The sequence below is a fragment of the Haliotis cracherodii genome, unplaced genomic scaffold (genome assembly GCF_022045235.1).
Source record: "Haliotis cracherodii isolate W230 unplaced genomic scaffold, xgHalCrac1.p SCAF_4, whole genome shotgun sequence".
Lineage (NCBI taxonomy): Eukaryota > Metazoa > Mollusca > Gastropoda > Lepetellida > Haliotidae > Haliotis > Haliotis cracherodii.
In genome coordinates this window covers 11580783-11602223 of record NW_027266297.1, presented here as the reverse complement: position 1 = coordinate 11602223, position 21441 = coordinate 11580783, and the positions used below count along the sequence as shown (strand labels likewise).

The following is a 21441-nucleotide window of genomic DNA, read 5'->3' as shown; positions in this document are numbered from 1 at the left end:
TTTCATTCTTATACAGAACAACACAATTCACATAAAAACTGCCCACCGACAACTTAAATACATCTATTTATTTCTTTTGTATCTCATGTTGATATACAAATTGCGTGATGTAGATCATGTAGATGTTTTGTATAATTGTGCATTTTATAAACCAATGACAGCTCCCTCTGGCGCGATAGTGATTGGACAAAATCCCTCCGTGCACTTGCGTCCCGTGCAACCTGGACATAAACACTGACCTGTCAGTCTTTCAGGTTCCGCATTTGGCGTTAACTTTGATAGACTAACGGGACTTACATCTTCCAGTCATGCCGAGACGAGCGCTTAGATGTGTTGTTGATCTTAACTTAAATAAGGTAAGATACGATCTGTTATATTTTTGCATGCACCGTTGCTAACTTGCAGCCAGCTTGGCGAAAGTCACTTGTGCTCTGTGGTAATCTGGTTGCAAGTCTTGTCATGTCCTTTCCATCCCGCTTTGACTTTTAATCACACAAATTTTAAAAGTAAGTCACAATACCGTCCTGTTGTTTTACCAAAGTCTGCCTAGTGACGAGTCTAAACACTCCATGAACTATATTGGCAAACAATTGTGAGAAAATCAATACACATACATTCACAGATCTGATATTGGTAATTGTGAGAAAATCCTGGAGATATCCAAGATTAACATGATAATCGAGAGAGCTTGAGCGAGTATAATTTTGCGCCAATGTGTAGATTTGGTGAGAATGAGAATAGCCACTGAAAAGATACATACCAGTTTATTCATGGATATACAAAACTATGACATTATTTATTGTACATGTTATAGACAAGATAAAAAACAGTTAGACCGCTGTCATATAGCTGGAATATGAGGCGTTAAACAACAAACAAACAAAAAGTTTGGGAGGGTAACAACAGGATTTAACCGGATGAAAAATATTTCATCCTATAGAATCTACATGCAGAAATTGAAAATAGACCCAAAAAATATTCACTACAGGATCTATAGGACACAAACGAGTACAGATGTTGAATTATTGAACTAATTCAGTTGGAGCATGCACATCAGATTTTACTGACGTTCCTATACAGAAATATGGTAAAAGTTTGCAGAGATGGAATTTAACCAAGAACGTCGACCAGCCCAAATAGTGATAACATATAGCATTACCTCGGGCTTGGACAAGTCCAACTTTATTACCCGGGTACCTGACCCCCTATTACCCGACCCTACCTGGGTACCCATTGTTGGTCTCAAGATGTGTGAACAAAATGTCTAATTGGAAATTGTTTTAACACAGTCCTGGCAAAAACTGTTTAGGTACATGTATCAAGCGATCAGATCATGAGTACACAGGAGTTGACTGAAGCTTTATCCTTACTCAAACATATACAAGTCAAAAGTAATGTGTGCTTTGTCAGAAAGAAATGTGAACGTTAGCGACTTGTAGTATAACCACTGAGCTATAGTGAGTTTTTGTCATTAAACAATATGTCACATGACTAACCACGGGCCCGGGTAGTACTCATCTTCCCAAAGCAAGGACGTTAACTGACTAAAAGTCCTGTTTCCACCCCATGCCAGTATTCCGGATTTCCACTTAGGCTAGACTAACTAGTCTATACATAGTCCAATCTCAAATGCATAACTAACTTGACAAGATGGAGTTCAACATGCAGATTCTGGTCGTTTGCAGGATTTGCAAAACATGTGTACCGTCAACTGGGTGTCAACAGACATTTTTTAAATGTTTTCTTGTTTTTAATCAAGGTGCTCAAGCGATTTGATGCCCTTCGCAAAGTAAAACTTGTTTTATTACAATATAGATCTTTCAGGTGTGTGAATGGGCATGAGTTACCATGAATGTTTGTGTTGCAATAACGTTTTCCTGATCCGTCTATGATCATGATCATTATTTTTGTATCAGGTATCAGCACCGGGGGTATGGCTGCCCAGCAAAGAAGATATCTACTTAAGTGTTTCTGTTTTCAACCAGTACAGAAATACACACCTTGTGACTTCAGTCTTTCCGTTACTGTTCACTGAGAGTTTCAGGTTTGAAAAGGTAAGGTGACATTTTTTAGCTCACCTGACTAACATGTTACATGTTACTGTGAAAAAACTAGACATCCTGCACTTTCTATAGTATTAGCATTTATTTTCCCCTCTAAATGGACTGTTGTTTGACTTCGTGTCAATTAACATTGATGAACACAAAATTATCTGGATCTTGCTTTTAGAAATTGGGGGAAATACTTTTTTTAATGTTTTTCCATTTGCTAAAAAATAACGCACTTACATATAAAAAATGTGTTTGTTTATAGATAAACATGTTAAATAAAATTAAGGTGTTATATACTTTTATGCAAAACTGTTACTATGTTTTCTTCAAAACATGCTGTAGTAAAATGTAAATTTTGTTTGATATATAATATAACAAGTGTGCCTAATGTACACAGCACCCCTATTCTGTTTTCTTTTGGTCTGTTAGGTATTTCTAAAATCTCAATAATTTGACCTATCTGAGAAATATACACTAGGCAAAAGACCAACAGATATCCTTAAGAGGCAAAGAAGTTAAAAAGATATTTAGGATTAAATATGGGAGCTGTCATTGTTTCATTAAATAATAAATAGTACTGGTAAATATGACATCACTGAATTGTTTGATAGGCTTTACTCAGAAGTTAACAGATGACAAAATAGACAGAATTTATGGATAACAACTTCTTTCATTACTGTAAAGGCGACATTTGGGTTGTCAAGCAAGACAGTTTTGCTTGACAACGGTATAAGGATGATGGATCTATAACAAAATGTCGCCTTTACAGTAATTAAAGAAGTTGTTATACATAAATTGTGTCTACTTACTTTGCATGACACTGCTGTTCTGAGTTCAATATTCATTACAATGAGTTTCAAAACTGCCTTTGCTACATATAGATCAACATGCGAGACTTAAAATGTGCTGACCAACTGCAGGATAACCTATAACTGTTGACAGAAACCACCTTTGTCTCAGTGTTATTTGACTCCTACTTCTGACACACTTGATTAGATAACATTGTACTGTGGTCAGTGTGCCATGGTAGGCATGTGTTGGTATTCCAGCTTCTTTTGTTTAACAACTATGTCCTGTGCTTCGGCTTAATAAATGGTCAACACATATATGGTCGTAAGCTGTTGTTCAGTGTTGCTATGGAAATCACATGTATCATTTAACATATGAACTGCATTCCTTCCACCATAAAGACTCAATATATAGATTGAATATAAAGAGTTAATGCTATAAAATGATCAGCGTGGAAACCATGGCAACCAGGGTCAGAATAGGTTCCAGTTACTGTACTGTGGTTGGGAGAGAAGATACAATTGGATGATGTCGTCCTACTTCGAGCATGTGGAGATGGTTGCTTGAATGTCATCATACCCCAACATGCTAACAATATCAACCACTTGTTTGTCTTTCCTAGACTTGATTGTGTACAGGCCGCCATGCTGAATGCAGCTTTAAAGAGGTGCAGACATGATTAGAGTGGTGTCAATCAATCTTTATTTATGATATTGAAGAGGCATATGACTATGATCCATTTGACAGTGTGTATTGTCTTCAAGTTCATCACATGTATGAGTGAATGTTGTTTTAGGTTGCAGTAAGCAATATTCCACATATGTTAGTCCGTAGCCCGAGTCCAGTAACATTTCTTTTGGTCAAGTGATCTTTGCTAATAAAAGTCCATTCATTATCACTTAACAAAATATCATGATGACAAGTGAAAGGTTCAAGCTGGTAGACTCAAAAGGTTTTGCAGAGACTGATATGATGGCGTCAAGTCTGTGCCAAACAAACCGGTGGTGGATAGCATCAGTGTAAGACAACACACAATCCATTGTGACCACTTGATCCTCATTTGTGACTGCTTGTATGATCACCATTGGGTACTAGTGGTTCATGACCTTTGACACTATTATGTAAATTATAGTGCTTGTTTATTTGTTTCCAGACGTACTATACAGCTGTTGACCCAGGTCATGTTGCGGAACTCCTTGAAGGTGAGGGATTCTATAAGGCATTACTCCAGGTATTTATCTAGGATTCAAAATAAGTATCTGTGGCAGGCCATTTGTTGTCTAGTTCAAAATTGGTAAATTAAAGAAAATCTTATTTTTGAATTTCAGAGGTATATTAACATTGTAGTCAATGCAATGATGTAAAATTCAACCACTTTCTAATTATTGGTCCTGTTGCCAGTAAAATACAAGTCTCCTTGACAAAGCCATTACATTAGTTTGTGAATTTTGGGACTTGGGGCTGAATATCAGCCTGTGAGCAAGTCTAGATAAAACATGTACCACTTTTTGAATGTTACCATGCATATTCACGTACATGTGAACTAGTGTTGTTCACATTAAGCAATGTTGTCAATGATCTATTGGTTTTAGATGAGTCGTATAGGGTAATTGAATAGGACTATAAGTATTACATATATTAAGAAAAATTAGCATTCAACAGACAAAATTCCTTTGCCTATTGTCATTCATATATTAACGATTTATTGTGAACTATTTATAATGTCAACATGAGTGAGTGAGTGAGTTGGGTTTTATGCCGCTTTTAACAGTATTCCAGTTATATCACGGCGTGTCAGCTTAATGTTGGAGGAAAGCCTGAAGTGTTTTAGCTTAAATAAATTATGACAGTTACACAAAAGTGTTTAATTTGGTTTAGTTATATTGGACATGTCCATCATCTGATTGTAAATGCATATTGATGTATATGATTTCTGCGAACTGTGTTTTACATAAAATCTTCTTATAGATGAACTGATCATCTTCGAGCTTCTGCAACTGTCGGAATACACCGATGGCGCTGTCCGTCTTGCTACATTCTCCACCAACGCCAGGGACTTCCTGTACCCCTACCCCTCCCTCGCCCCCTCCTACTCCTCTGCAGACAGGGAAATTCTCATGAGTAGGACCATCGCCTTCCCGGTCAGTACAGATGATTCGTAAACTTACAGACATGTCTCTGTCCTTCAACTCACAGATTGGGACTTTACTTAGTCATTTGATTAAACTGCAAACACCAATTTTCATTTAGGAGACCCACCTACTGTGTTTTGAATTTTAATGATCTGAGACATCCAAATTTAGTTTGCAACTGCATACATAATTGAGAGGTTGCAAATAAATAAAGAGAGACATTACAATTCAAGACATAGTCAGTGTGTTACATTTACCAGTAAATTCTATTGCTACCATGGTGAAGATAGATAATGAATTATGTGTCATGACTTGAGTCTGATGTATTTTAGTTAGGAGGTTGTGATTAGAATGAAGGAATCAGTGTGTCTCTCTGTGCCTGGAGACTTTGAGTTGTCTTTTGGGATCATTTTCAGTAGATTTTAGTGTGATATCAGCACAGTTGTTGCCTAAGCTTAGATTTTAGTGTTGATATGAGGAGAGTTATCATGTTACCAGGGATATTAGGGTTGTGTAAAACCCTTTTACCTAGGCAACTGATTCTCACCAGGCCTTGGTTCCGGGGATGACGTAGCTCGTTCAAATCATAAGTCATGTTTGTTGGTTAACTCCATTTATTGTAGGCTGTAGGCTGAGAATTACACACAAGAGGTCCTCAGATGTATTTCTGTTTCCTGACTATTATACCCACAACCTATGTCTAGATGATGCACACAAAAGGTCCTCAGATGTATTTCTGTTGCCTGACTATTATACCCACAACCTATGTCTAGATGATGCACACAAGAGGTCCTCAGATGTGTTTCTGTTGCCTGACTATTATACCCACAACCTATGTCTAGATGATGCACACAAGAGGTCCTCAGATGTGTTTCTGTTGCCTGACTATAATACCCACAACCTATGTCTAGATGATGCACACAAGAGGTCCTCAGATGTATTTCTGTTTCCTGACTATTATACCCACAACCTATGTCTAGATGATGTGTGCAAGAGCCATATATGAAGACACTTCATATCAACTTGTAACTCCTAACTTTCAGTGATCTCGACTTCCCAAATGTAGAGAGAACCTTTCTGGTTGGCGGTGAGAGTTAAAGTCCCGCACCAGTCTCTGACAACAAAATACTTTCTTAATAATTTTAGCTCCTCCCACCGAAATGAGTCATAACTCTTTGTCTCTCTTTGTCTCCAGGTTTCAGTTGTAACAGAACCAACATGAGTTGTCTCTTTGGCTCAACAATAACTAATTTCCATTTTCTCAATTTCTGATTGACATTCAGTCAGCACTACCAATCTCCTCCTTACTAACACACTCTTATTTGTAGTCAGGTCAATCTTGGCACATAGAGAATCAATAAAATACCCGACTAATAGGCGCCAGAAGATACCAAAAAGCACCACACAAGCAGTGCAAAAGCTGACTACTAATTACAGACGGACTATTCCCTTCTGACCTCTTGGTAACAATTCACAAGAACTTGACATTTTTTGTTACACCCATAAAAATATGAAGTCGGATTCCTCAGAGGCCTCACCAATGTACAGCTATCCTTTGTTACAAATCCAACACATAATATCCCATACATAATTTCAACAAAGAAATCCTCTCAGAAATTCTGAATTACAGATACCAAATATAGCCTGGTTATAGTTACCTAATGTGCAGATCCAGAGGGGCGCAGGACTGTGCATATTGCCAAGTCACTAAATACACACCTCCTTTTACAAAACACTGTATCTACACTTCTACAGTCAGGCTTTAGTCTTGTGGTGATAGTCAGAACTTAAGAAGCCACAGGTGACTGAGAACTAACTGTATACAAAAAGGCTTTTCCTGGCTCTCTCTGTTTTCCTTGGCATGAAAATTGGGGAGAAAGTCTCTATATTGCTTCATTTTTTGATGTTCTATGATGCTTATTTTGTTTAATTCAGGGACATTTTAACAATGTATTCTCAGCATTGCATTCAATGCAGCAGTATAAATCTAATCATTAAAACTCAAAGTCTCTACAAGGCTGTAACAATAGAGATATATTAACATGAACTGGACAGGTTTTTGATTCCAGTATGGTAATTTTTCTGACATTTGTGGCTGACGTGGGGCCATATACTAGCCTCTGCGCAGACCAAGATAACCCAGCTGCATTGTAGATTGTGGTTTGAACATGATGCTGTATGTTTAGAATGGCAATGACAGTGATATATGTTTATTCCAGGGTATCTCCCCCAAACTAGAGTTCTCCACCCGGAGCGTAATCAGGGAATCTCTGTCTCCAGAAGTAGACGCCTTAGAAGATGCCGTAGAGGATGTGCGGGTAGGTTGTCAGATACATGGATTTACATCAAGCTTGGCAGTTCTGTCAGGTTATTTGTTTGCATACCAGCCGCTTGGGGATTCTGGTGCTGAATGGGCCCCCAATATCCTATTCTTGTTGTAAGAGACCAATATGGTTAAAATATGCAGTGTTTGGGAGATTTAGATACTTAGGTGTAAACATCCAGGACCCCAGGACCCCCCTTAATTTTGAACATTGAATAAGTGACGTGACTGGTTGGGTGTCATCATGCACAAGGTGTTGAGCATTGCTTATGTTCTCAAAGAAAACTACTGATTTGCATGACTATGACTTGAGTGTTTACAAACTGACGTAATATAGCTGGAATTTTTGTAAAACAACGTTCAGTCACCATCAGTAAATGATTTGGTATTTTGGGGGATTGAAAAAGTTTGCTATCTTCGTGACAAAATTCAATGTGTTTTCAAACCAAGATGAAATTGCCATTATGTGGTAATGCCTTTACTGAGATATCCAGCCAGTGGTCATGGTTAGACCAAAGATGTAATTTCTTACCACTTTAGCTCCCTCGTCATGATATAACTGAAATACTCTTACTTACTCTGCAGTAATAGAAAATTTGAATGTTGACAGATGATGCCATGATATTATTTTGTTTGTCTTCAGCTAAGCAGGCTGAGGAAAGCAAGGAGAACACCATCAATTACTAGAAGGTAAAATGTCTGAGTTGTCTCCCTTACATTGCTGTGCTGTTTGCTGTACAGATAACCTTGTAGACAGATACTGCATGCTTCACAGTGTTAACCAGTGCTAACTTCACACAACAAGGCTAGTTTAAAAGTTGTGTCATTGTTGACATCTGTTGTGTAGTTGTAGGCTGACAATGCAGATGTTACAGTTGAGAGTAATGGGTAGCCTAGAGATTCAGTGCTGTACAATGATACTGAACGTGCTGAAGGGGAAATCATTCTTCAGCGTATGTTTTAAGGTGTTCATAGGTATCCGATGTAATTGCCTTTGGAAAGTTGTTGCTCTTGAAATTTCGAAAATAAGGTCAGTTAATTTATCCACTTAAAGCAGTTTGAAAATTAATAACTTGACAATATATTGCTTCATACACTCTTTTGTTCTTCCCTGTTTGGACCCAGGGTAGAATATGTGCCCCGTTGCCAGCCGTACGAGGCGACTAACATTGGGAACCTGTGAGGATTCCGAATTGGTCCATAGAAACCTTTGCTGGTCGTAAGAGGCGACCTTATGGAACAGGTGTTCAGACTCGGTGACTCGGTTGATGACGTGTCAGTGTACCCCAAAGACGAGGATCATTGCTCGTAATATCAATCACTGGATTGTTGATTATTTATTATCCACAGTCATGCAGCTTGAATATTACTGAGTGCTGTGGTAAACAACAAACAAACTAAACATGTAGGTTATTAATAATTTGGCCTCATAGTTGTCAATGAAAATTGATGTATTATAGTTGAGGGAAAAGTATGTGATGAATTATCTCCCCTTGATTTATGAGATGCATGAGTTTTTGGTTCTATTAGAGGTTAGACATTAATGTGATTTAACAGCTTTGTTTTTGAGATGGAGAGGTGAGATGGACGAGGAGTCCATTAACACAGCTGTTGGAGTGATCTTGGTATTGTCTTACATACTAACCATTAACATTACAAATAGTACAAAGTAAGTTTTTTTCAGAAGAAAGAAATGGTCTATTTTACAACTTCATCTTGCTATTTTTCAATTTTAGAGTGATTGTAACTGTAACATGTTTTTAGTTTTTCTTAAATGAACAAATTATATACACATGAATCCATTTCTTTTCAAGATATTTGGCTAAAACTATATATTTGATTTGCACAATTTCTTTAATGACATTGACCTCCTTCAGTTAACCCCCCTCCACCCTTCTCTCCATCTCTCTAGGTGTGGATCCCCTCCAGGAATATACTACCGAGTCGACCGTGACTACCAGCTGCCAACATCAGCTTTTGTTTCTCGTTCCAGATCATCCTCCCCAAGTCTCAGGGTCAAGTATGAAGATACCAGTCTAGAGAGTACTATTGATGGACGACCTCCTTTTGTTGTTAGGAAGGTAAGTTACAGGAAGGATGAAAGTAGTTGTAGAGAAGATATGATATTGAATAGGTGATACTGGCATTAACTGAGCTGGTTACAGGTTTAATGTCATAAGTTGAAATAATTGTTCTTCATTTTGTCTCTTAAACATGTTAAGATGTAATATAAGTAATAATAAAGTAATATGTATTGAACAACCTACTGGGAACTCAAAATTACGGATTTTCTGTCTCTCAGGACTTACACCATTCGTTCACTTTGGACAGATAATCCATGACTCCTCGTAGGCTCATCAGCTATTGTCCAAAGTAGTTCCCACATTCCACGACTCTGTGCACATAGAGCAGACCAGCCTTGTTCAGATCGGATTTTTTTACAGGCAACCAGGACATAATATTTGAAATAATTTTAATACCCAACAAGACAGTTGGGCAGGTGACCCATAAATGTTGCCTGCCCATCTTCAGAGTTTCCTGACCAATGAAAGTGTAGGTCACAAAAGTTAGACTTACTTCCCTTCATCCACCGAGAATAATGGATCGCCAATGACAGTATGAGAAAAATCGAGAAAAATAAGAGACAACTCATGTCTTGAGTCAGCTGAAATAATGCAAACAATCACTTGAGAATTACGAGAGATATATGAATGTTTAAATATTCATAAAAATATCTGTCAGACAATCGGGCAGGAGGAGGAAAATTTCATGCAGGCCGGCCAATAAGTTTCCAGCCACGGTCAGGCGGGCAGGCAGTTATTTCGGACAGTGCTATGATGTATCTGGAACATTGCAGTTAGAAGCAGCATTCACTCTCGCTCAGGGTGGATTTACGTATTTGTTTAAAGGGCTGTCACGATTCACCCGCGTATTTGGTGACTGGAACTGTATCCATTCATGAATTGAATTCGTTATTTGTGGCCACTAGAATCGAATATTTATGAATATGCAATCATGTGCATTTACATAACCTGTACCTAAAAATATCCATAACAACATATTATAAAGATTTCTTCAAAACCAAGAAGATGACTGAAGATAACAAATAATACATCACCTGCTAACTTGTTATTGTATACGTGTATCAATATTTGTATTCATTATCCTATATTCATAATATCAATTGTATTCGCCTCATAGTGTATTCGTTGCAGCCCTAATGTTTACTCATGTGATGTCTTTCAGCTCACAGACGATTTGATAGGACGTAACCCAGGTGGTCCTACAGCCAAACATGCCAAGTCAAAGAAGAAGAGTAGCTTGTTGAGTCGGTCACCGAGTTGCACCAGTCTCAGTAAGTAGTGGTTGACTTCATAGATTAAACTCAGTTATAATGACATGGCAGGGATGTCACTGTGTAACCTGTCTGTGTGTCATGGTACTCTGAGGATTGATTCATCCCTGATGTGGCAAGATTTGATTCAAGTGTGAAACAACATTCACTGACTCACTCTCTTGTTACACTTGAGATCATCTGCTGTTTGATGAGGTAATTGGACACGTTGTCAGCTGGAATTGTTTCTGTTGATGTCCGCGTTACCTCAGTGTGAAACAACATTCACTGACTCACTCTCTCAATACACTTGAGATCATCTGCTGTTTGATGAGGTAATTGGACACATTGTCAGCTGGCGTTGTTTCTGTTGATGTCCATGTTATTTCAGTGTAACCTTAATACATGTATATATTTCAGACCATTTCTAATGACTCCCACTGTGATATTTCTGGAAACTGTAGGAACATTTATGATTTATCGATACATTGATATTGCGATAGACAATGACATCCCTACCATCAACCTTTGGTTCAGACTCAAATATTTATAGGGGCCGCAGGTGGCCCATTCATCTAAGGAACCACAATTCCCTGTGCAGAGTGGTACCCCTAAGGAATTTAACTGCAATATTGTTGAGCAGCTTAAAACAAAATTCACTCACTCACATTAATGATTCATATATGAAGTAAAACATTGACACATGGGCTGGGACACAAAACGATATTACTGCTACGACAACTGTAAGACTATGTAATACATGTTAAAGTAAGGGAGTTACGATGTTCTCAGTGCTAACAGAGGCTTTGTAGATATGGCCCTGGTCTCAGTCCCCATTATGTTAATGCTTAATGGATATCAGCTGCAAATCTACATTATCAAGACTTACGAATTCAAATCCTCTTCGTAGGACCAAGCTAAGACTTGATTACATTTCCATCAGGTCTCCGCCACCTACAGTGCCCAACATGTCTTGATGTATATAGCGAGGCCAACTGTCTAGTCTGTCGTGCCTACCGCAGACACATGGGGCGGCCATACTGGGGCCACACCCACTTCCACCACCCCACGGGGCATATACATAATTACAAATGGAGAGAGGTATTGTCTACTTGTAGCACTGCTTGGTGGTCAGTGTATAGCTCACTGTAAGCTCTATCTTTATGTAGCAATGGCTGCCAATATGCTTTCTTGGAGCATGGGTGGCCATTACGTGCTGTATGACTAGCATGGTCATGTCTGCTGGGCATGGTATTTGTCACTGGTTTTAACACTGCATGAGTTGATGAATATGCTTGATAAGCATGATAAGCAAAATTTGCACTTGGGTCTCAAGTCTAATTAAGGAATGCTACTGAAAAGCATGTTTAAAGTGTCTCTGTTTCCTGCATGTGAATAATATTTCAACAAATCCTAGCATGGTTGGATCTTTAGATCTTATTCTTATTGCAAGTTTACTAATGAATTGTGATTAACAGACAAAGAGTTCATGTAGATACACTTATTTTATTTTTAAGTACTAAGTAAAAAAACAGTGAAAAAATTAATTGTTTTCATTATAATCCGTCATTTACAGATTATTTCTAATGACGAGTTTGTTTAATGACAGTGAATGTTTCACAACTTATCCGAGCTATTTGTCTTTTGACATTTACGTAGGTGTAATAAAACGAAAGGAAAATACTTCAGCACCAGAACGACAAACGTAATATTTGAGCTTGCACTGGTAGTGCTATCTATGTGTCCCAAGACAGTACATTGAAGTTAGCTGATGACTTTCGGTATTGTTTCCTCAAGAGGTAGGCTCCAGCATGGTTTATTGACCCTGAGTCATCACATCCTCCTGCTTGCTTCCCATGCATGTTGGTATTGGGCATGTTCTGTGTTGTAGGTATATACAGTGACCTTGACTACCCCCTGAAGCATGAGTATCGGCTGAAAAAGGTAATATTATGTCTGGCCGATTCCATGGCAAAACAGCACCATTCTTAAAGATATATCTTGTTTGGCATTATGTGAAAAGCAAGGATTAATGAATATGAACAGTTAGGAATATGAATTGTCATTGTGAAATTTGAAATAATTGAAATGGATTAATCCATGTTTTGACAATTTTAACAGAAACACAGTTTTTATTTATTTAATTATTTTTGTAGCTTCTTCTGGATTCGACCAACTGGAGCTAAACACTACAATAAAAAAATATTGTTATAAAGGAACCAAACCTTCTCAGAAATAATAATGTGCACATGTTACTGTGCAAATGGTACACTTCTTCCGTTTTACGACAGTATTAGCATTTATTTTGCCAACTAAACTGACAGACCAACACAAATTCATGCCACGTGAAATATAACACATTACTGAGCTACACACATGTATTTTTATTTCAACCAAGCCAAGCTTTTCATCCAAAAATACTTTGAAAAAGTGTGACCAAGGGAATGTAACAGTAAATGTCCAGTGACACACTGCTTGCTTTTATAGTATGTTATCACATCTGCTTGCGAAATGTTGCTTTTTGTTGATCATTGTACAAGTTTTGGTGTGTTGATTCAATATCATTCAATATATCCTGTTACAGTGGTTTCTGTGTTGATGTATTTTCAAGTTGAGGTAAATTGAGATTCATTTGTGACGAATCAAATGCACTTTTGTACTGCAATATATTATTTATATACATGTATAAGGAATTATGTTCTTAACAAAACATACACAAATGTAAGAGAATATTGGACAAATCTGTTATGATAATCCTTGTTCCTCGTAGTCACCTTAGGCATTGATGCGTCATTTAGATGCTCCAGGATCTGCTGATCACGGGTTAATATCCCAGATGTGCTCTGATTATGGTCCTTGGTTGGTCAGAATGTTGCCTGTGCTGGTCAGTTCACCAATGTGGTCCCGTGGGCTGACCCTGTGGGGTGATCCTGTGGGCTGACCCTGTGGGCTGATCCTGTGGGCTGACCCTGTGGCCTGACCCTGTGGCCTGACCCTGTAGGTAGACTTGGTTGATTTGTGTAGCAGAGCATGGAGTCATCCCACAGATTACATCCTTACCTTCCCCGTCAGCAAGCTGACAAGGTAAGGATGTCATCTGTGGAATAACTCCACGCCCTGATACAATTGCATGCCATTGTACCTGATGGCATGGATCGTTGCTCACAATATTAATCACTCGATTGTCTCGTTCAAACTTGATTATTTACAGACCACCGTCATATACCTGGAATAATGCTGAGTGCGGTGTTAAATAACAAACAAAAACACAAACAAACAAACCAAAGAACATACCTCAGGTTTACCTACCACATTTTCCCTGACACTAATTTTCCTAATGACTACATCATGTTCATGTTGACTTTATTTAGTCTTCCATTACCTTTTAGGTAATTCGTGAGCCCTATGAAGACCCTCTTCCAGTGTATGCGTCCCGCTATGGCACTGATGATGATGATGATGGTGTGTTTTTGTTGAGTTTTGTATTCTTGGTTCTGACATGTCATGTTTGTGTACTTCTTGATCCTCTTTTTGATCAGAAGGAAGTTAGGTACTTGTTTTGCAATAAACATGTCAAAATATTTTGTAATTTGATTCAAATGGACATACATTTCGCAAAATACTATATCCAACTTTGCGAAGGTATTTAGCATTAGGGGTACCACTACCTTGAAATGCTAAAAGTTTCTTTGAACAATTCTGTATGTAGATGTATGAATGGGCTTGAATTGTCGAGTAAATTATTCATATTGATATTTTTTTTACATATTTTTAAGCAGTTTGGGAAAAGAAACAATTCTCTTACTGAATCTGTGATTGGTTGTCAGATGCTGAGGTAGCTGAGCTGACATCATCCCTAAGAGATATCCATGTGCCTCGACTGCGCCCACGGTCTGTGAGCCCCGTGCTGTACACCCCGAGTTACCGCGCCCGATTTGGTGATAGGAGCTACTCCCCATCCTACAGCCTGAGTTCTCGGGTGGACAGCATCCTGCGGAGGAACAGGTCCCTTGAAAGACTAGATCGACTCAGTCCTGTAGACACTATTCCGGTATGATATTTCTGTAGACTTTATCTTGATTTTCTTAACTGATATCAAAAGATTTTAAAAAAGGCACTTTAATGTTTGTACTTCAGGGGATGAGACTCTTAAATTTGTAAAGGCGTTTTTTTGGCCAAAGGAAAAAAAATTGTTCAATCTGTAAGGTTTTTTTTATAGAGAGTGAGTGAGTTGGGTTTAACGCCGCTTTTAACAGTATTCCAGTTATATCATGGAGTGTCAGCTTAATGTGGGAGGAAAGTTTTTTTTATAGCAATGAGCCAAGGTACTAAACTCTGTATTATATGATAACATTGGGTCAAGGTCAAGGTCACTTGGCGCAAAGTAGACATCCGATAGAACTTGTGTACACAATATTATCTTGAGCTTTTTTAATTGGAGTTTGAGGAAACTTCAGTTACATGATCTATGGACAGTTGTTGGCTGAGATTGAAGGTCAAGGTCATTAAAGCAGACATGCTTCAAAGTTATCCTGCATTGGGCATGTGTTTTCCCAAACTGGAAGTGATGTTAAAGAAATAGAAGTGCTTATAAGTTTTGTATTGAGGTAGCTAGAGGCATAGACCTTTATGTTTCACAGTAGTACTGCATAGGGCATGTGTCTTCCCAACACATTTTAAATGAGAAGTGCTTCTAATTTGTTATTAGAATATCTAGAGGCATAGGACTTCTGTTTCAAAGTGGAACTGCATTGGGCATGTGTGAGGCCAACTATCAGCTGGAGGGGTAAAGTTAAGATGGTTCTGATGGGGAATGGTTGTGGCATTCAGATAATGGTTGGGATGGGGCTGCTTCTGTTATGTATGTAATGCAAAACCCCTTTCTTTTGCACGTGGACCAGACCATACTGCAATGATATTTGAGGTTATATATGTTATGAGTTCATTGTCTGTGTGTCCTCTGCTTCAGGTGTACACAAGGAGGTACCCATACTATGACTCTTTGGATGACCTTGAGCTGGAGACCAAGCTGGCCAGATCCAGGAGGTACTACACGTACTACTAAATCCTGACCAACCAGGTTACTTTCATTTTATTGTTCTCTAGTTTGTAGTGCATGGAGTCAAGATTCGAGGGTTGATTGAGAAGTTCTTAGACTCACCTAGAAGGAATTGCGTAATAGTGAAATCTTTTGTTGTGGAATTACATGATGTCATTGAGTCAAATGAGCAAATGTTTCAGTAAAATAAGCAGGGGTCTGTCACCTTTGATAAATGGACAAACTTGAGGAATGTACTTTGATCAAGTTCTTTCACAAAAAGAGCTTAACATCAAAAGCGATCCATGAAGATATGCATACAACACCAATAAGGAGGTGGGCAGCAGAGTTTAAGCAGGGAAGGGAGACCACCATCCTGGAAAGCCTGTGATGTCAGCAACACTAGAAATGATCCAGAGAATCCATGGTATGGTGATGACTGACTGGTGATTGACTGAGCATCATATTGCTAGTTCAGTTCCCAAGCGAGAGTACATTCCATTATCACAGAGACAAGTCTTATGATAATCTAGCTCTGTTTGAAGCTGGTCCAGAAATGTTCTTGCAATGATTTGTGACTATGGATGAAACCTGGGTTCACCACTTCCAGTCCAAACAACAATCTAAACAGGGGAAGCATTTGACATCACCACCATCAAAAAAGGCAAAGTCTGTCCCATCAGCTAGAAAGAATATTGTATCCTTGTACTGGGATGCTGAGGGTGTCATCATGGTGGACTATCTTCCAAAAGGCCTGACAATAGATGGAGCATACTTCGTTGCACTTTTGAGGCAATTACGGGATGAAATTAAGACCGAGAGAGCTGGGAAGCAGAGAAAATGTGTGCTCTTCGAATGATGACATCATAGCAGCTGTGGAGAACTGTTTGCACTTCAAACATAAGGAGTGTGGTATTGCGCCGCCTTTAACAATATTCCAGAAATATCATGGAGGGGAACACCAGAAATGTGCTTCACACATTGTACCCGTGTGGAGAATCGAACCAAGGTCTTCGGTGTGACGAGCAAAACTTAAACCACTAGCTAGGCTAAGCCTAGTAGCCTAGTGGTTAAAATGTTTGCTCGTCACACCAAAGGCCCACTGACTCACTCACCTGCAACAAAGTTGGCAAACGGATATCAATGTGAACCAAGATTATTTTGAAATGTCAAGTCTTTCTATTTGAGGCTCAGAACTTATCAGGGACGGTGGGCTAGCCTAGTGGTTAAAGCGTTTGCTCATCATGCCGAAGACCAGGGTTCCATTCCCTGCATGGGTAGAATGTGTTAAGCCCATTTCTGGTGTCCCCCACCGTTATATTGCTGGAATATTGCTATATGGTGTAAAACCATACTCACTCACTCAGAACTTATCAATCTACCCTCATTAGATTCTACAATAACCTCCAAACTGAAAAAATATAGGTTTATTTCCTAATTGTTTGATGCCACTGCTTTTAGTTTGTCTTTGGTGTTTAAAAAATGTTTTTGGTTATTGTTATTACTAATGTTATTTTACAGTTATTACTGACATGTTGCACAGTCCTAATAACTTCAAAGCAGCACAATAATCTACAACAATGGTATGTTACGTCTATAATAACACCAAGCACCATATAAATGTCATAAGCAGTTCCAGACCTCCCTTCTTCAACGTAACAACATCATGAACATGCCAATTTTTTGCATTCATCTGGCATGTTGTATGTTAAGTGCATTTCCTCTTTTCCAAGAAATTGTAATTGTGGGGGGCACGGTAGGCCCAGTCGTCTAAGGCGCTGCAATTCGCTGTGCAGAGTTGCGTCCCTTGGGCAAGCCAGAAACCTATGATTGTGGGTTCGAAACCCGGTTTGCCTCGATAATGTTTCTAGGTTTGTCAGCACCATACCCGTGCTCGTGGGTTTCACCAGTGGTAAACATCTGTAAAACTGCATCACTTCAGGCTTTCCTCCCACATTAAGTGGGACATGCCGTGATATAATTGGAATACTGTTAAAAGCAGCATTAAAAAGACTCACTCACTGTAATTGTGCATGAATGTAGAATGCATTTCTTGCTACAGGAGGGAAACAGATATTTTGGCAAAGTGAAAAAAAATTGCTTTCTATTTGATTCTGCTTGTTTTCTATTATGTTCCCCAAATCATTTTGTTACTCCTCTTGGGTCACAGATTAAAGTGTCCCAACTTTTCAAGGTGATTTATTTACCATACAAGTGTGAGTTTGTAAGGATGGTTTTAGTCATCTTTTAGCATACTACTGCAATATTGCTGCAAGGGCTACAAAACCTCTGGCTTCCTACATTGTGTCCATGTATGGAATTGAACTTTGGTCTATTGTGTGGCAAGCAAACACTTTAACCACTTAGCTACCTCACTGCCCACCCTTCTGGTAGAGTTATCCCCCTTTGGTCTTAATCTATTGACTGGAGTTCTGACAATAATATGTGTATTAAAGTCAAGTTTTTTATTAAATACAAAAATTGGGAAAAATGTACTGGAAATCAACAACCCCTGACAATCTGATTCTTGATTTATATGTCAGTGTTTTGTGTTTCAGCCTTGTACACCTCGATGAAGGAAAGTACTGGACACCCAATTCAGCAAAACTGAGCGGTAAAACACATCGACAGGTTTTCACCGATACCCTTAGTACCATATATGGAAAACTTTACAATACAGCTAGAAAACAGAGTCCTCACAAGTTTACATAGAACTGTTTTATGATTACTTTTATAATGGACTTTAGTTACAGCACTGGTTGGAACAGACAACAGTTGTCAACGTCTTCATCAGAGATTAGCTGCTGAAAGAAATATATACATAGATAAATATGTGATGGGACAACAGACAGATCCTTTAATCTTGGTTGAACACTGCAGTTTATTCCTGGGGAAACTATCACTGAATCTTAATGATTCAACATTTATTCAACACAATTTGTCCGCACTGTTCCGACCAGTGATGAGATAGACTCATGTTGTTGTGTACAACTGACCATTCCTCTAGATATTTGATACATAATATTTGAATATGAAATCCTATTTTTCAATAATTTTTCAAAGGATGATTACATCTTATAATACTCCACGTTGTTATTTATTGCTGTTTGTAATATTCAATCATATTTGTACATCATGAAATGAGTGAAGTTATGTTTCATGTTTTTAACAAGCAAGGGAAATGCAAGGTCACAAATATTCATTTTGAAAAATAATTAAATTGATAGAAGTTAAAGATGAAAAAAGTTCACAGAAAGCATTGTATCATTCCTTGATTTGGGTCGTTTCATTGTTATTTTGTTATCAACAGAATAGAAAAATGAAGCACTATTTTTGGCACATGAGACCAAAAATTGTACATGTTTGAGAGAAAGAGCTATGCATATATCATCTACACATGCTCAATGCTACTGCCAGGGGTATTTTATGATCAGTCACTGTTTTTAGAACTGGTTTATCGAAGGGTGGAGTCCTTTTAAACATGTTGAAATAAGCCTTATATTGTATATAATGTTAATTGTTACCATGGAACCTTGCAAATGTTGCATTTCACTAAATGATTTTAATGTAAAATGAATTTTAGATTGATTGTTAGACACTGTATTATCTTACATATATACACATTTATAACAATTGTTCATGATTACTTGAACCTGCTGAAAGGTTTTTCGATGGAACATGATTTTGATATATTGTTAGTTGGTCACATGGATGTAGCTTTTAGTTAAGGTACAGATCCGTCCATTTGAATTGCCGGTAGTTAGATTTATATTAAATAACTCAGTATTTTAAACATCTACCTCTGACGGTAGTAGATGTGTAAGAAATATTCTGTGATTCGATTAGAAGTTTAATCAAGGAAGTGAGACCAAGGAAGTTATCAGCGATTTCATCCTGAATTGGAACAGTAAATTTTCAGCATTTTATATTTATCATGATTTTTCCTTAATTTGAAAGGAACAGATTTTTTAAGTTAACAATTAAATCTCCTTTTGGCAAAATTTGGTAACAATATCTTCAAAAGCTTTCTTTGAAAGTCTATAATTCTTATCCTTCACTTACCATTATTCCCTGTATGTGCAGATCTGGTTGTTGTAAAAAAGATTAAATAGTAACTGATAATGATACAGTCGTGCCTCGTTTATACGGACACTTGCGTCACTTCACAATTCGTCCGTATAAACGAATTTCCGTATAACTGAAACCAGCTTCTTACTGGAAGTCTGTCATGGAAGTTTGAACTTTACCACATTTTGAGGTTTGAATTTTAAACAATAAATCCAAATTGTCCAGATCGCCTGTGTTCTCGTAATAGGTAATCAAGGTCTCTATACAAGCCACGAACTTGTGCTTGGGGATTACATGTACAATAAACAAGCTCGTCTCAAACGTAACTCAGTGTCACTGTGTTAATTGACTTCTCACGAGTCAAAGGATTACCATCAGCGGAAGGATTACCACCAGCGGAAGTGTATTGTCTGGATAAGTGAGACAATTTTGTGTGCATTTCAGTGTTTTGTGTATGAAAATGACCGTCCGGTTCCGGAAACTGAATTTCCGGATATACGGGTAAATTTATATAGTCATTATTTCGTTTTGAATGAAAATCGTCCGGGAACCGAGGTTTCCGGATATCTGAAGTCCGTATAAGCGGGGCACGACTGTATATAACTCAGACAGGTGGAACAGCAAATCCTGTTCGATCTTTGGCATGAAAGTCAAGGGGTTGTTGTCATAACCTCATTGTTGAAACTGAAAGTTAAGGATTTAGGGGGTTCCTAGATTCCAGTGATATGGCAGCAAACCTCAGGATTCCCAGACCCCCCCCCCCCCCCTTTAATTTTGCAAGATGGATTATTTAAATTATATCTTAAAGTGAACATCAAATTGCTGTTTTTGTGTAGACTTGATCTGATTTCTGTTACAAGTGTGCGAGAAAGTATCAGTCACTTTGGGACCACATGTCTTCTGGACAAGCTGTCTTCAACATAATCCACTGTATCTGTGATATATATATAAAGTTTGTTATATACATTGTAACCTTTGTTTTCTCTATAAGCATAAAGGTCTTATATTCTCCAATAAAATTTCTATCGCAAGAAATGCCTTTGTTTTAAAAAATCAGACAGATATGTAGCTGGTTCAATCCCCGGCCGCTTCATACCAAAAGACGGTAAAAGGTGGTATTTGTTGTTACCCTGTCTGGCACTCGGCATTAAGGGGATAAAACAACTGCACAGAGGGGGAAGACATACCTTCATTTGGGCAAATGGTGGATAATAAGAAATATTGTGTTTTAGTGGACAGTAATTTAGGACTGGCCTTACCCTAAATGAATGAACTTGCCCTTGAGCCCAATTCCGATTTCAGAGCAGTCGAGGTCTCCAGTAAATAATGATGTCTTGGTGTGTGTCATTGAAGGCTATCAACCACTAGTTTTGTCCATAAGTTGGTCCCAGTGCTGTAACAAAGATTCTGTGACACTCACTCTATGTCCAGCTGTCAATAGGGCCATCTTGTAGGGGTCAGAATGGCCTAGTGGTCTAAGTCACCAATGTTAACCGTGTAGAGTAGTGTCCCTTTGGTGTGCCAGGCTCTATTGATCGCAGGTTTGAAATTCCAGATTTGTGCAGACTTTGGTACTTGGTTAGCACCATATCTATGCTCTTGGGTTTCACCATTGAATGAATCTGCCCAGGCCATGAGGTATAATATGGCCTTAGAGGAGTCACTGGAAGACATAAACGCTGGCCTGAATATGTCACAGTGAAAGT

The 21441-nt window shown here is 38.3% G+C and overlaps 1 protein-coding gene across 3 annotated transcripts; it reads left to right on the top strand.

Annotated features, from left to right (window-relative positions):
- The first annotated feature begins 223 nt into the window (after nucleotides 1-223).
- On the top strand, nucleotides 224-20752 carry LOC139479952 (spermatogenesis-associated protein 6-like). 3 transcript variants are annotated; one of them, XM_071262898.1, is made up of 13 exons: nucleotides 224-356; nucleotides 1917-2054; nucleotides 3994-4042; nucleotides 4809-4981; nucleotides 7192-7290; nucleotides 7939-7985; nucleotides 9289-9376; nucleotides 10542-10650; nucleotides 12521-12573; nucleotides 14019-14091; nucleotides 14457-14680; nucleotides 15599-15675; nucleotides 18226-20752. In XM_071262898.1, the coding sequence occupies exons 1-13, from the start codon at nucleotides 309-311 to the stop codon at nucleotides 18377-18379; spliced, it is 1332 nt and encodes a 443-aa protein (XP_071118999.1). In that variant the 5' UTR covers nucleotides 224-308; the 3' UTR covers nucleotides 18380-20752. The 3 variants fall into 3 exon arrangements, with proteins under 3 accessions (XP_071118999.1, XP_071118998.1, XP_071119000.1); XM_071262897.1 differs by having other exon boundaries at nucleotides 9208-9376; XM_071262899.1 differs by having other exon boundaries at nucleotides 9208-9376; nucleotides 15599-15709; nucleotides 18226-18312.
- The last annotated feature ends 689 nt before the right edge of the window (nucleotides 20753-21441 follow it).

What these genes read in the sequence shown, in the direction of transcription:
- LOC139479952 (XM_071262897.1), top strand. Translation starts at nt 309, where the DNA reads ATGCCGAGACGAGCGCTTAGATGTGTTGTTGATCTTAACTTAAATAAG. An exon ending in TGTTGCGGAACTCCTTGAAG is followed by an intron (nt 4,043 to 4,808) that starts GTGAGGGATTCT and finishes ATCTTCTTATAG; the next exon opens with ATGAACTGATCATCTTCGAG. An exon ending in CACTGATGATGATGATGATG is followed by an intron (nt 14,092 to 14,456) that starts GTGTGTTTTTGT and finishes ATTGGTTGTCAG; the next exon opens with ATGCTGAGGTAGCTGAGCTG.